General features: G+C 42.8%; 1 protein-coding gene across 1 annotated transcript in view; it reads left to right on the top strand.

Moving 5' to 3' along the window:
* Positions 1 to 346: 346 nt before the first annotated feature.
* The window catches only part of YEATS2 (YEATS domain containing 2), a gene marked incomplete at its 3' end in the record, with an annotated part of 45,787 nt that continues 31,168 nt past the window's right edge, over positions 347 to 14,965 (top strand). The window contains exons 1-8 of the mRNA XM_009703061.1: positions 347 to 446; positions 3,528 to 3,625; positions 3,725 to 3,817; positions 6,908 to 7,150; positions 9,355 to 9,470; positions 10,627 to 10,788; positions 12,439 to 12,550; positions 14,079 to 14,123. Of these exons, the coding sequence (XP_009701363.1) occupies positions 347 to 446; positions 3,528 to 3,625; positions 3,725 to 3,817; positions 6,908 to 7,150; positions 9,355 to 9,470; positions 10,627 to 10,788; positions 12,439 to 12,550; positions 14,079 to 14,123 (969 nt within the window). The remainder of the gene's footprint in view (positions 447 to 3,527; positions 3,626 to 3,724; positions 3,818 to 6,907; positions 7,151 to 9,354; positions 9,471 to 10,626; positions 10,789 to 12,438; positions 12,551 to 14,078; positions 14,124 to 14,965) is intronic.

The following is a 14,965-nucleotide window of genomic DNA, read 5'->3' as shown; positions in this document are numbered from 1 at the left end:
CCTCTCAGGCCCCGGCGCGGACCCGGCTGGCAGCAGGGCACAGGGGCCTCTGCCTCCGTGGGCAGTGGTTTGCCACTGCGGCACCGCCGGGGCTGTGTGCACGTGGCCTGTGGTGGGCTTCGCAGGGCAGGAGGCCGTTGAAGCTCCTGGACCGTAGAGAACAGGACCAGCGCTGAGCTTTGCAGCTGGGGGTTAATCTGTAGCAACTGGGGAAGGAGGTGTTCCAGCTCTTCTGGGAGGTGCATCGCGGGCCTCTCCACGGTGGGAGGTTGAAGCCTGCCCAGAAGGTCGCTGTGGGTGATGTTAACGCTTTTCATTTTCCTCTCAGTGGAGTAGTGGCGAGAATATGTCTGGGATCAAGAGAGTGATCGCAGAGAAGGACCCCGACTATGAGGAGATCACCATCACGCATCCCAACAAGCGTCACAAAGCAGCCGAGCAGTCAGGTAGGAGTTGTCTGAACTGAAGGGGTCTCCCGGGTGGAATTAGAAATGCTGTGGATGTGCACGCTGCCTGCAGACAGGTCAGGAAAGGACTAGGGTAGGAGCTAAGGGGTCAAAGGGCAGAAATTGAGCAAAGGAGGTCATGATACTGCTGTACAGCCAAACGAAGATGTGATTGTTGTACGTGGAGTCATTCCTACCTGCCAGCTGAACCATAAGTAAGGTGCGAGGATGCAGACTGGTGAATTATAGTAGCTAGAGCATGAGTTCGTCAGGTCCCCAGCCGTGTGCTTTGGTGCCTGTTGCTTACTGGAGTATTTGCCAGTGCGTCTTCCCAGCAGTTACCCGTGCTGAGGTGTGCTGCAGCCCATGCATCTGTGTTGCAGCTGAAGTCTGCTTCCTGAAAGATTGGCAGTTTGTTTACGCTTTGGGGGGATACGGGTCACAGCACAGCATGGGGCGGGGGGGAAGAAATCCTTGACCCTGCAGTAGTCATAAAAAAAAAATCCACGATGCTGCGGTAGGTAGTCTGGCTCTTGGAAAATGACAAATGTTTGCAAGAGTAGGCAGATAAAGTGAAATGGAACAGTGTAGAAGGGGTGAGTTAGGGAGAAGGAAGAGGTTTTGAAAGATGCAAGGAAGGAGGAGGAGCAGCTACCCGACTGAATGAAAGGTGGTTAAAGAAGTATAGTGCAGAGAATAGCTGGATGAGTAGGTTTGCATTTGGCACGCTTGGATATGCTTGCTTTGGGAGCCAGCCTGTTGGCAGGGTGCCTGGGACAGGTTGCAGTCATCTCTGGGCAAATGAGAGTAGAGCTTCTTGCCCCTGGGACAGGGAGTAGGCTAGTGATTTTTTGGCATAGCACAGCTAGTGAGAGGATCGTGATGGGAGGAGCTGATGAACAGGGAGGTGAGAAAACCGAAGCTGGCGGTGGGATCTGAAGAAGATCCAGGAACCGAGCAGGATACCGGAGCTTCCAATTGGAGAGGGACAGACGATGGCTTTGCGGGTGATGTTTTGGAGGATGGTGTACAGCTGGACAAGTCTGAGGAGGCTGAACTCTGGGTCGAATGTGTTGCTGGACAAGCCCTGTCTGCCAGGTCGACTGGGGGCCCTGACAGTGGAGCTGTGCTGGAGCTGACCGTGGTAGAAGAGTGTCACCGCTCGCAGCTGCCTGCCCTGCCTGCATGCCAGAAGTCATCACCCTCTGTGCTGGAGTGTCCCAGGGACTGCAAGCAGGTTTTTAAACCACGTCTGAAGCAACTTTTCAGAAGGTCTTAATAATTCTCAGGGCCTTGGAAAACTGTCCTTGCCAAAGTGAACTTTCTGTTCAGGTGATTCCTCCACTTTGGCTTCTTTCTTCCTCTTGTGGAAGATCTCCAACTGTCAATACAAGAATTCCTTAAATATTCAAATTTTGCTAACACAATCTTAGTTAGGGACTGTGGTTGATGCTGGAAAAAATACGAAAATAAAGGTTCTTAAAAGCCTCTAATACAACCACAAATCCTAAAGTGCGTTACTTGTTACAGTGGTGGTGTTGCATGGCATCGGTCTTGGGAAGAGATGCCGTTGTCCCCATCTGAACTGTACATCTCATATCTTAAATCTGTTTAGGTTTAAGTTTATTTTAAGTGTAGGCCTACATGTGAATTTCCTAGCCATGGTGTTCAGGGCTGGAGGAAAATTATATCCCTCTGTTTTTTTGATTTTACATTACTCACATAGATCCAACCATAATTGTGTTTTAATGTAGGCTTGAACTATTTTTGTTCCTAGAAAAAAAAAAAATATATATTTGGATATCTGGAAATAAGTAAAAATATTTAGGATACCCCTGTTGCATATAGAAGCATCACTTGCCTTACTCCTGTTGTAGGTACCTGATCAGACAGCAAAGTTATGTATGCTAGCTGGAACGTACCAGCGAAGTTTTGACTTGCTTCTGATTTCTTTACTCTTTCTGTTGGGATATTAGGAACCTCTTCAAACAGATATGTACCCTTAAGTAAAACAAATGCTTCCTCTGAAGTTCAAAACAAAGTCTTGATGCTGTTGCCTCCTATTCCACGTAGAAATAATGTGAGATTTTTTTTTCAGAGGAACCCAGGCTGTTCCTCTGATCTGCTTTGCAGTGGGGTCGCTGTATTTCCAACACAGGCTGGAGAACCTTTTCCAGGCTTTCTTCTAGAAGTACAATTTCTGCTTTTCCAAGCTCTTGCTTAGAACTTGATAAAAACAGGTGCTGTTTCAGCCCTCTTGATATAATGGAGGTGACTTAAAGGAATGTCAATAGTAGGTGTAGAGCAAAAAGAATTGTTCTTCCTATGTTTATACATGTTCTAGAAAAACAGTAAGATGCCAATTTAGTTCTTAGACGCTAATTTGCCGTGAGGTATTCTCACAGTTTGAAATATTAAACTACATACTTTCCACCAAGGTCAATATTTTTTTCTAAAATTTTTTGACTGCCGTGCTGGAAGAGGATTTTGTAAGAGGTACAGCAGCTTTCAGTAATGTAGTTTCCTTTGTGGGTAATGAAAGGCTTGTAGGCACTCCAGAGCAAGCTGCACTTCATGCCAGTGCTGAACATATAAAGTATTAGTTTGTCTTATTACTGCTGCATGATGTGGTGCAAATTTCCTGGATATGGATTGGGCCAAAGAGAGCAGAAAACCGTACATAGTGTTCCAGCATACTCCTGTGCAGTCGCAGCAGTAACTGCACTTGGCCGTAGCACACTTGAGTTTTCCTTTTACTGTTTACAGCTTTGCTGAGACAGAAGTAAACAAACTGGTCCTGTTCTTCCCATCTTCTGTTATTTGTCATCTTAGACCTAAAAAGGAAAAAATAGCTCTCCACATAAGCCAATTTTTGAAGATACATGTGGTTTTTGTTAAGACAAATTACTTTCTTTTGCAGAAGAATGATCCTCCCCTTTTTTTTGTGTGTGTGCTGAACTTATTATCCCTTCATTTCTCACTCCATAATGATTTCTGATCTTTATGTTTTCAAATAGAGCCTCAAAAATAGAAATACAAATAGTTCCTTCTTCTTTATTTTCCATGTGTGGCCTTGTACAGCTCGAGATGTTGCTGTGCAGAAGATCGAGACAATTATAAAAGAGCAGTTTGCTGTCGAAATGAAGAGTAAAGAACATGAAATTGAAGTTATAGATCAGGTATAAAGGTTTTGTTCTTAAAAATACATAAGATCCTGGTGTATTGGGGTTTGGGGAGAGTGGTTGTCCATTACTATATGTTACCTCTTCTTTTCCTAGCGCCTGATTGAAGCAAGAAGGATGATGGATAAGCTGCGTGCCTGTATTGTGGCTAACTATTACGCATCTGCTGGTCTCCTTAAAGCTGGAGAGGTAAAAATTACTTTGGGAATAATAAGACTTTAGGGAATATTTGCAAAGGAAGATGTGTAGTTCACTGGCTGGTCAGCTGGTGTTTGGTTTTGAGATGTGATTTTTCTGAAATGGTGGAATACGAACTGCAAATGGGATGTCAGTGGGAGAGGAGACATGCGCATCACCAGCTGGGCCTCAGGTACTGGGCAGAGACGAGTCTACAAGGAGCGGTTGAGAAGTTGTTCAGCAGCCCTTCATTCAGGTTTCTGAAATACTCTGCTTTTTTTTTAAAATCAGTTCTTGCATGAGAGCACCGTACTTCTCACACACTGCACAGTCTATCCTTGCAAAGCCCTGAAAAGTGGGGAACATGTTTTACCGTTTCACAGGAGGAGAGTGGAAGCAGATGGGTTTTGGAACTTCTCAGGAAAAAAAAAAAAAAAATCGAGATTTCTTGAGGCTTGGGCAGTGCCATGAAATCATCTTCCCTTTGCTGTGGCAACCAGTCTGTTAATGGTTTGGTGAACAGACTGATGGCAGCAGTAAAGCAGGAGGTAAATAAGGAGATACCACAGAGAGATTAAAAATTCACAAGGAGATTTAAAAAAACCCAAATCCTAATAGTTAAACCCCAGTTCCGAGTACTCTGCCCTTAATGGGCTGGTAATCGCAGGGTGTTCATGACTCAGGCAGACTCCTGACTGACATGTAGTTCACTACCGGTGTAGGTATTTAGTTACCATCTTTTCAATTCAGGGAGTTGGTCTAATTTCCAGTAAAGATCTGAGCTGAATTTTGGAAGCTGTAGATGGGTGCTGCAAACCTGGGTTTTGCTCTAGTCCCATGAGAATTTCTCTTTCAAGGAACTGCTTGCACTGCTACTCCTGGTTTTCCTATTGTGTTTACCAGAAGACTTGGAGTAAGGTAAAAACCAAAAGGAACACCTTGGTTTTCCCTGACTGAACCTGAGTTGAGAAACTGAAGTTGGAAAAGACTATGGTAGTATTAGAAGGCTTGGAGATCCCTCTTCCCCCCTTGATTTTTGTGTAGGTGGCTGAAAAATGTGAGCTAGGCTCTGATCTTTGAAAGTGCTCTTATCCAATGTCATTATGTGTCAGCAAGAGCTGTACTGTCCCCTGTTCTTTACTTGTTCTGCCATGCAGAGTGTTTGTTTTTTCCTTGCTGGTTTTCACACTTGCCAGAAATAACTTCTATAATTGTTTCAAAGTATTCGCAAAACTTACTGGTGCATCCTTGCTTTGTTTAGTTTTCCTGTAGTTTTTATGAGCTTGTGGCTAGTGTAGTTGTATCTTCAATTGCATTTTTAATTTTTTCTAAAAGTCCTGATTTGCACGCAGGCTAAATCTGTTCTATTTTTATTTTGAAATTGTTACTGGTTTCAATTTTCTTTGTTGTCTGTTTTTAATGTGTGGTTAATGTATGTTTGATTCAGCAGTGTACAATTGTCTTGTTTCTGCTTCTGGTAGAATGGGAGTCTTTATAGTTTAATTCAGAACTTCTAGGAAGATGATTTGCAAACTCCTGACCTGTTCTCATAAATATAAACAGTTCTTCAACCCAGTACTGCTGGATTTTGGGGCTTATGATTCCGTATGATTACAGTTTATTACATTTTCCCACAAATTAGTGGACAAGGTGTTGGTCATTTTACTTGTCTAGAGGTTAAAAAAAAAAAAGAGGTTCTTGGTGGTGGTTTGGTTTGGGTTTTGGGTTTCTTTGGTCATGTTGTGTGTGTTACCCTACAGTTGGATATATAGATATCACTCTCTTAAGCAGGTAATTGAGAGCTGGTAATTGCTTTGCTCATGTACCTAATGGACAATTGGAAGGAAAACTCTCAAATGAACCTTTAAAGTCCAAGGTGGGACAATGTTTAACTCCACTCCTGCTTCCACTTCTTAAGGACACTTCTGCTGCTCCATAGCAGTGCTGGTGTCTGTCCCCATGCCACCCTCTCCCATCACGTTGGTGGAATTTTGGATCAGGGAATTTTTGTGGATTAAAAATAACCCTGCAGAGGAGGAAAAAAAAAAAAACACAAACAAAAACAACAAAAAGCAAACAAACAAATCCCAAATCAGTTTCTTGATTTGTTTTCCTTTGTGACCTGCCCGTTCCCCATGAACAATTATGCCAGCCTGGCTGTTCTGGGTGGCTGGGGCAGGGAAGAAGAAAGCCTCTTTCAGCTGGTACTGCCTGCAAGAAAAGCTGTCAGTGCAACTCTAGTGTGAGTCTGTGGCTTCAGGAGCTGGAGTGAGACTGTCTGTCTGTGCTCTGCTGCTGGCAGAGGGGTGTTTCTGCTGACTTGGTTCATCATCAAACCAAGGTGACAGGGAGGACTGGTGACTGGGAGGAGAAGTGGCTGAGGGACACTTGCTTTGAGTGATGGATGTTTTCCTTGCTACTTCTGAAGTTAAAAGCAAGCACAGGAGAGAAGAGAGAAAAAAGGGCCTTTGTCACAGTAATGAAAAAAACAAGAGCGATTCAAACACTCCTCAGCCCCATCCTCCCCCTTGCAGGTTTAGGAGGATCTAAGATTAGCTCTAAGATGTCCATTTTGAGGAAAGTTTGCAAGCATGCCTAAGCACATTATTCTTTATCCTCTGTTAAGCTTTGGGAGCAGACAGGGTGCTAATACGTGTAGCTTGCCTTATAGGCATTGACAGGACTGCCAGTGAGTATCAAAACTAAAGAGCCTGATGCATTTATGTACCCTGCTTGTCTGGAAGAATCGGGCAGCTGTGGCCTTTCTCTGTGTGGTAAAAGACCATAGGTGTCTGCACAGGAAGGGAGGATGTTATTTTCAATGGGACATTGTAGGTATTTGAGTAGGCTGCAGCCCTCCTTTCTAAAACCAAGTGGCTTTCTGAGATCAAAAGGTCTAAAGGAACAGATTCAATTTGAGTTGCTGTTTCTGTAGAACCGTTTTAAGCTTTTATCTTCTGTGGCATATGTTTTTCCTGCAGGGCAGCTGATTAAATATTTGCTGTTTCTTCATACATGGACTTTTTCTCTTCTGGTGCAGCTTTGTTTTTATCTGGGCTGCGGGGAAATAGTGACCGGATCTGCCTGACCTCTTTGTTGCAGGGGACCAGGCCATGTGATGCGACAATTCTTAATCACCCTTCAATCAAGAAATTCTTGGAATCGCCCTCTAGATCATCATCTCCAGCTAACCAGGGCTCAGACACTCCATCTGCCAACCACTCTGAGAGCGACTCGCTCTCTCAGCACAATGACTTTCTCCTGGACAAAGACAATGGCAACTTGGACGCAGACGACCGGCTGACAAACAGCCTGGACCAGAGACAGAGCAGAAATACTGGCCGGGTAAAGTAAAACTCGAGTGGTGGTCAAGTTGTTGGAGGTGTGTGCTCTGTCTGGACTCAGTGCTGGCACCAGGAGCTCTTCATGTTTTCACCCACCTTGCTGAAGATCTGTTTCTTATCCTCTCCAATCGCTTGCTCCCACTCTCTCAGCCTGGCTTTGCTGTAAGGCTAACTGAAGTGTATGTAACTTGGGTAACTCCTCTTAACTCTCGCCTAACAGAGAGGTCAGCCAGGCAGTGATAGCATTCATGTTAGCGCAGCTATCTGGCGCTCTCTCAGTTGGTAGCCTCTGGGGAAGGACATGTTTCGCAGCCTGAGCAAAGAGTTTTGCTGTACAGATGGAAGTCAGGTCAGGAAGGGTAGAGCCTGGAGAGAAGAGCAAGATATGTCATTCCTGGCAGTGTTTTTAAGAAGTAATGCTGCTGCCTCGCCCTGGGTGTTCATGGGGACTGCATTGCTTCGAGTGGTTGAACCACTGAAGTTTGGGGTTTGGCCTCCTCAGCAGCCTGTGGTGAAAGCATAAGTGACACCGCTGGATTAGCTCACCCGGGGAGTGTGAGCTTGTAAGGCTTGTGTGCATAGTTTGAGTTGTTTTTCTCCTGGTGGCACTGCTTGCTGTTTTGCTAATAGCGCTGTTTGCCTAACTGAACCAGACTGACCCAGGTTAAAAATACCTTCTTTCATTGTTCCCCTATACTTTCTTCTGGGTTCTTTTTGACCTGGATCCATTCCCTTTATGGTTCGCCGTGCAGCTACAGAAATGCTTCACCTGTCAGCTGCAGTTTACCCCACCAGGGGGTCTCTCTCACTGACTGCAGGTCAAATGTGCCTTAGTAGCTGAGATGAAACTCTTTAGCTTCCTTTCAGTTCCTTTAAGCTGTCAGGCCTGCCAAAGGAGTACAGCCTCTAACCCAAACCAGGGATGGGTATATCTGATTGCATATGACTGCATTCTGCAGCTGAACAAGTTGCAATAACCTGTGGCAGAAAGAGCAATGATTCTGCCTCAGTTGAGCCCCATGATACCCTTGATAGCAGGGCTGCAGTTTGCTGAAGCCCAGCCTAGAGTCTGTAGCAGGAGGCAGATATACAGTATATAATGTGAACCCACCTACGTTGTAAACGACCAGAGCAGTATAACTTGTTTCTGCACTGGGGGCATTGATGGAGCAGTTGTATTGCTTGGGTATAGCATGTTGGTATGTCTTCGACCAACACAGCCCATGGCCCAGAGGTGGCTGAGGGAGTGATGAGGAGGAGGAGCCATCCCAGTGTTCTGTGGCTCCTTGTTCCAGTTTGGGGCATCACTGAATTAACAGAGGAGGTGTAGCGGTTCCTAGTGAATCCTCTGCTCCCCTCGTCTGACGAGTGCTCAGTGGAGTATGCTCCAGGAAGCTGCAGCACCAACTCTGTTGTTCACGAGAGGATGGCAGTCCCTTATTCCCTGGACAACCGCTTTATTCAACAGAAGTGTAGAAAAGCCTCTCATTCCCATGCAGATGATGGTGCAGCCTGTGTTGGCACTGTGAGTGATCATGTCATTGTTTTAGCAGGGAGTCTTGGCCACTGCTTAATAGCTGAGGTTGTGTTATAAGGTTGCTTAGACTGGGTTTGTTATGCGCAGGTATTGCAGTGGATTTGTAGGCTTATCTAAATGCCAGTGACACAGTATGGCTGACTGCTGTCTCTGTTCAGTTGGAGCTGAATTCTTGTCTTAAGCCCAGCCTCGATTCTTTACCATGAAGCAACGCTGGAGTCCCTCAAAGCAGCAGAGGCTGGAAATGGGAAAGATTTAGATTTTCAGAAGCCACTTGTGGGAGACTTAGCTTTGTTTCTGAATAGTGACCAACGTGATGCCACTCTAGCAGTGCTTGATTTTTTTCAGATAGTGCAGTGGCAGTGCTTTGGAAACCCAAACTGAAACCATGGCTCACATCCGTGTGATGTCACATAATATATGCTCAGTTAAGCCATGCAGTGTACACTTGGCTAGGTAGTATATCATTGTTGCGTGCTTGAGTTGCTTAAATGTGCCTAGATAGCAAGTTAAGTATTTTTAGGGATGATTCATTGTTGGTCCCTCATTTAACCATGCAGGTTTACTTTTTTTCACAGCACCTTACTTTTCTAGTGCCAAACGAAATGATGTTTAAGAGGAATGTTTGGTTTTTTGTTTGCCTGGTTTTTTTCTTCCCCTACCCTCAGGACAGTTCGGGTGTTTCAAGCTCTCAGAAACCAGGACAACGAAATGCCGGACTGACAAATGATGAAACTTCACGGCTTTATGTGAAGAAAACGATTGTGGTTGGCAACGTCTCCAAGTTAGTATCCAGAGTCTGAAGGGTGGTCCTTTATTTCAGGATTAAATTGAATAGGAGGTTAAAATTAGGAAACAGATAGAATTGATAGGCTGTCACAATATGAGGTGTTGCCCTTGAATGATCACTGTACCCAAGGCTACCCTCCTCAAGTGTCGGCATGAGTGTTTTTGTGGGAGGAACAGGTGTTTTAGTAGTTGTTTTATTTTTATATATGTATAAGGAGGTTTTAAGATCTGTTTCTCTCAAGGAGAGTCTTTCAGCCTTTTCTGACCAGTTAGAAATCCCAAGTTTTTCCACAAAAATTTGGAAAAGCAAGTTGTCCTAATGGCTAATTCAGTGTGTCCATAGGGACAATGTGGGTTTTTTAAACAAAACAAAAAAAAACCCATAAACCACCAGAATGAGGAGAATTGTGCAAGTCCAGCATAGTCTGAAGAAGTTAATTTGTACAGTTTTTGTTTAATATTTTTTTTCCCAAAAAAAATTTAAGACAGATAAATGTACATAACTTTTGAACTTTGAGGAAGTTAGTGAAGAAAGGCATTCGTTTTAAGAAACTATGGACAGTTCCAGGTTTTAACTCCCCACCCTTGCACTACTCAAGTCAATCTTTTCCTCTTGCATAGAAAGTAGCAAACATTTGCTGACAAGACTTACTGTGTTAGAATTGCATCTTGAAAATCTACCTAAGCCTGGACCTGAAACCAAGTATTGACTATGAAGTTTCTTAAAAATTTATAAGAATAATTGTTATTTTTTTTGTATTTGTGGTAGCAGAGTTGCTGATGTTGGTTCTGGTGCAGTTCTGTTTCCTGATATCTCAGAATAAGTTGAGGAAAGGGATTTGACAGTGGTAGAATGCTAAAATTAACCCTTTCTAATTAAAAGCCAAATGTTTAAATGGACAAGTTTTGTATGGCAGTTGTGCACTAAAACAGAGGAAATGTGTTAGAAGCATAGAGTAGGTTATGGGACTTGTATGTGTTTCTGGATGAACTGTCAGGGTAAGGACTAACGAGCAGAACTGTACAGGAGGCAAGGTTCACATAGGCATTTTACCATCCCTAATTTTTTTTGCATAATCTTTCCCGAAATACTTTTTGTTGTATTTATATATTTGGGATTTTTATCTTGTGTTTTTTAATTTCTTTGCCAGGTACATTCCCCCTGACAAGAGAGAAGAAAATGATCAGTCAACCCATAAATGGATGGTGTATGTCCGAGGCTCTCGGAGAGAACCTAGCATAAATCATTTTGTCAAGAAAGTTTGGTTCTTCCTGCATCCCAGTTACAAACCTAATGACCTGGTAGAAGTGAGGTAATAAGGAATTATTCCAGTCTTTATGCTTGCCAGGCTTACAGTGCCAAGTTTCTTAGAAAGTTAGCAACTTCTTTTCCTGGTTTGGTATTCCATGTCTGTCTTTAACCTTTGGCTTGGCTTGACTTAATCCAAAAATAATAGTAAACATAAATTAGTTCTTATGTAGCAAATGTGCCAAACAGGTTGGTTTTTTTTGAATTTTCTACTGAGAAAAAGCAGTCAGTTGTTGCATTTCATGTTATTCATGAGAATATGTGCATCTCCTGTACATGTTACACTGTCTGCTGTGCAGGTTAGGCTTCTGTTGCTAAAAGAGTTGTTTTCTACTCCCTATCCATTCCAATGTGGAAAAGAAAGAGGAGTCTCAGAAGATTATTTTGCCCCTGGTTTTAATGATATATTTGGGCAAAAAATTGTATCCCTCTCCCAAATATTTCTGCACTGTAGTGAGATCAGTGGCGTTGGTTTCATGCTTCAAGGAATTTGCCATCAGTGTAATGATGCTGGTGCTACAGAAACAGGGCAGCTTCTCTGTCCTCTCCCAAACCTGTTTTCAAAGCTGTGACCCTAATGAGATGAGCAGTGTTGGTTCTCTGTTGACCGCTGCAGGGAAATGCCATGTTAGTCTATCATTCTTGCTCCTTTTCACAAGACAGTGGGAGGATGCCTTCAAACTAGTTTGTGTCTTCCCAAAGAAATTATTCTCCACAGGACGTTCAGCTGCCTCCTGGAGGAGGGTGGGGAGACTGCCTAGGTACAGAATAGAAACTTAATTCTGGCAAAATTAACCTACTGAAAGGCAACTCCAGAAAGACTTACCTGAGATGGGAAGTGTTTGTATAACTCAGTAATGTTTCCGAGAAGGCAACCCTTAGCAGGACAGAAGCAAACTCCTTTGTATTTCTTGTATAACATACCACATTACACTTGACTGCTGTCTTTTTATGCCTTTCTCAGTTTCCAGTATCTAATGTCAGTACTGTTTGTCTTCTGTTTTAATCCCGTCTGGTTAATTGATTTCTTGTCACACAGTCTCCATCATTGAAGTGAACATTAATGTTCTGGACTAAAAATAGCCTTTAAACCTCTTGGATTTTGTTTCATTGCAAAACTACATTTGAAATTTACGGTAACAACAAGCTGAAATACAAACAAATGTTAGAGATAAATACACCCTCCTTTTTCAGCTTGGAGAATGACAGTGGCTGAGTTAGCTTTTCCTTGTTGTCTGTGTGTTGTTCTCTTGGTGTTACATGAAGTGATTGAAAAATGCTGCATTGAAAACTCGCCTTGCAGCTGTGTGCTAGGAGCTGACTTGTGTTTTTTTGAAACAAATATTTTTCATTTGGCATTTTACAGCCTTTATTTTTTAAAAAAAAAAAAAAACGGTTGTTTCCTGTGTCCTCTCATCCAACAGTGTTTTACCGTTTTCTTCCCTGTCCCCTTGTGCAAAATAAAAGCATGTCTTCAGCTGTCCAAAGCCATAAAATGCTCATTTCTGTGATCGCATTCTCTCTGTGGTAAATAGCAGGCCTGAAGATAGCTGTAGTCGTCAACTAGAAAAGTGGTCTTTGGCTTTCTGAAAAAGAGATAGGTGAAAGCTATACCACTTCTGCATCCAAAATGTGAATCACCTTTTGTTTCCAGAGAACCTCCATTTCACCTGACCAGGAGGGGCTGGGGAGAATTTCCTGTGAGAGTCCAAATACACTTCAAGGATAGCCAGAACAAGAGGATCGATATCATACACAATTTGAAGGTATTTCAAAGCAAAATATTTGAGAGAAAGGCAATTAAACGAGCTCTCTTGCATAATCTAGAAGAGGCTTCGCTTGTGTGTGTGTGTTCTTCTGCCTGTCTCTGTTGTGTCTGTGTCCTGGACATGAATAGTTGAGCTGGAGAATCAAAGATCCAGGAAGGCCTGTTACCTTGGCTATGTTGGAGTTGATGCGGTGGCCAAGGAACCCAGCCTTGCAGAAGCTGCAACTGATTAAGCTCAGAGTAGCAAAGCATTTACCTGTTGTTTCCCTGCACTATGAGATTTTTATCGTAGTCTTGCTGGCTTTAACTTGACAGGGTGCTGCAGGACTGTCTTTCTGTTGCTAACGTGATTGCTATATCTGTTCTGTTCCTTCAGCACTTGCATGTGTTGGCTAGAGATTGTCTTGGTTGTTAGAGTGGACAGGGAGGGGCTGAGATTCCCCATTAGTTCCTTGTTCCTTTTTGAAGAGAGCCTTCTTTTTCAACTCATTGAGTGTCGCAGGACAGGTGAATAGGATTTATAGTATGCAGCAATCCTGGAAAACTAGGCCATTGCTCCTGTTTTCCTTTTAATTAGTAGTCCCTAGTGTTAGTGGAATTAAGTCTTGAGCTGGTTTAGTTTCATGTTTCTTTGAGCAGCATGATTAGTTTTATTTAAAAACTGCCTACATTAATGAATTTCATGCTAATGTAGATACCTCATTGCAACCCCAAATATAGACAGTAGAGAAGATTGGAAATGTTCCCCTGGAACTTAGGGACATTTAATGCAGATGATGAGTAAAATACATTTGGAGAGCTATAACTTGTGGAGAAACTGGTAACAGAATGATTGACGTTGTACAGCAAAGGAAGCCCATCCTACAGAAGAAAACTGAGCCAGTCCATGGCACACAAGAACTCAAATCAGCAAATCTTTGCTGTTCGCTTACTGAGCCTGTGACTGCTGAGAGGTGATATGAGTGAGCTGAGCCCTCCTCTGTGGCTGGCAGCCTGTCTCCCCCTAAGCTCTGGGGCACTGCGAGCCTGTCAAACCCAGCTTCTCTCTATAGATATCTTAATAGATGCCTCTGGGATTTTCTGCCTCTTTATCAGCTGATACTCAGTGTGAACAGTTATCTAATCAAAAATTATAGTGTAAATGTAGCCTTCGTGCTGGTCAGTTTAAATCTCTTTTGAGTTTTTTTTTTGTCATTGTTTCCTTACATTGAAATCAGGAATAAAAAAGGACATTCCTTGAAGACTCCTCTTGGATTGGAACAATATTTCCCCAACAATCTCATTTCCTTCAGCTTTTTTACTTCTTTCTACTTTAGTGTGGGCTTTGGGTCATCGTTGGCTTTTTTGCAGAAGAGAGGGTACTTAACAGAGTACCCAGATTTCTGACCTTGTGACCTCAAAAAACTGGATGCGCTGCTGCTCAACTTACATAGCTTCAACTCTTTTCAAACAAATTGTATTGTAAATTCTAGCTAATGTATTGAGTTGCCCTGGTTAATATAAATATATTGTGTTGTTTTACGCAGTTGGACAGGACCTATACGGGCCTGCAGACACTTGGCGCAGAAACGGTGAGTCAGCGGGTTGTGGGATGGATGTTGTACTTTGATTCCCTTAAGGATGTTTGAAAAGAAAAAGATACACAGGACTAAGCACAGAGTCAGACCCATTTGATGTCACAATTTCTGGAATGTAGATTTTACTCCCGTGTTAAATGAAATTATTATCACACCTTGTCACTATTGATGACAAAGGTCATTTTTTCCCCTTTCTATTTCCGAGGAGAGTGTTTCCAGCTCTTCTTTCATAAAGAACTTAACTGGTACTACAGTTTTAGGTTTTACTTCTTTGTGGAGCTTCTGGTACCAAATGCCTTGATTTGCGTTCTGATTTGCTGCAGATCTCGTACATAAAGAATTTAAGTTAAAAGGGTCACTTTGCTGAAAATTTGCAGTATATTATATACTTCTAAGGTCCTGCATCTGTCAAGATTCAGTATCTTCATGGAAAATCAACTCTTAAAATAAAATAAATGAATTAATAACTCATAGTTTGCTCTATTCCTAAAGTTGTTTTTTTAAATTATTTTCCCCTTGTTGTACTGTAGCGAATGGAAATTTTTATGGTGAAATTGCATTACTTTAACTTTTCAGTCTGTGGAGAGAACATTAATGTGAGATGTCTACTGTGATTAAAGAACACTTTTGAAGAGTAGATAGTGTGGTGTGTTTCTCAAGGCCTTATCAAAAAACGCAGAAAAGGCAAGCTGCAGTTTTGTGCCTGTCCCTAAGGGGGTATGCAGTCCTTTCCTTACTAGGGTGCTTGGAGCTGGGCTCTGTGTTCCTTCCAGTGTTCACTATTCAGATTTCCTCACAGACTGAGAGATGTGCTATTTTACTTTGGGGGTTAAATG

Source organism: Cariama cristata, unplaced genomic scaffold (genome assembly GCF_000690535.1).
Source record: "Cariama cristata isolate BGI_N322 unplaced genomic scaffold, ASM69053v1 scaffold23386, whole genome shotgun sequence".
NCBI lineage: Eukaryota > Metazoa > Chordata > Aves > Cariamiformes > Cariamidae > Cariama > Cariama cristata.
The sequence above is the reverse complement of the archived record's forward strand: the minus strand, read 5'-3'. Positions and strand labels throughout refer to the sequence as shown.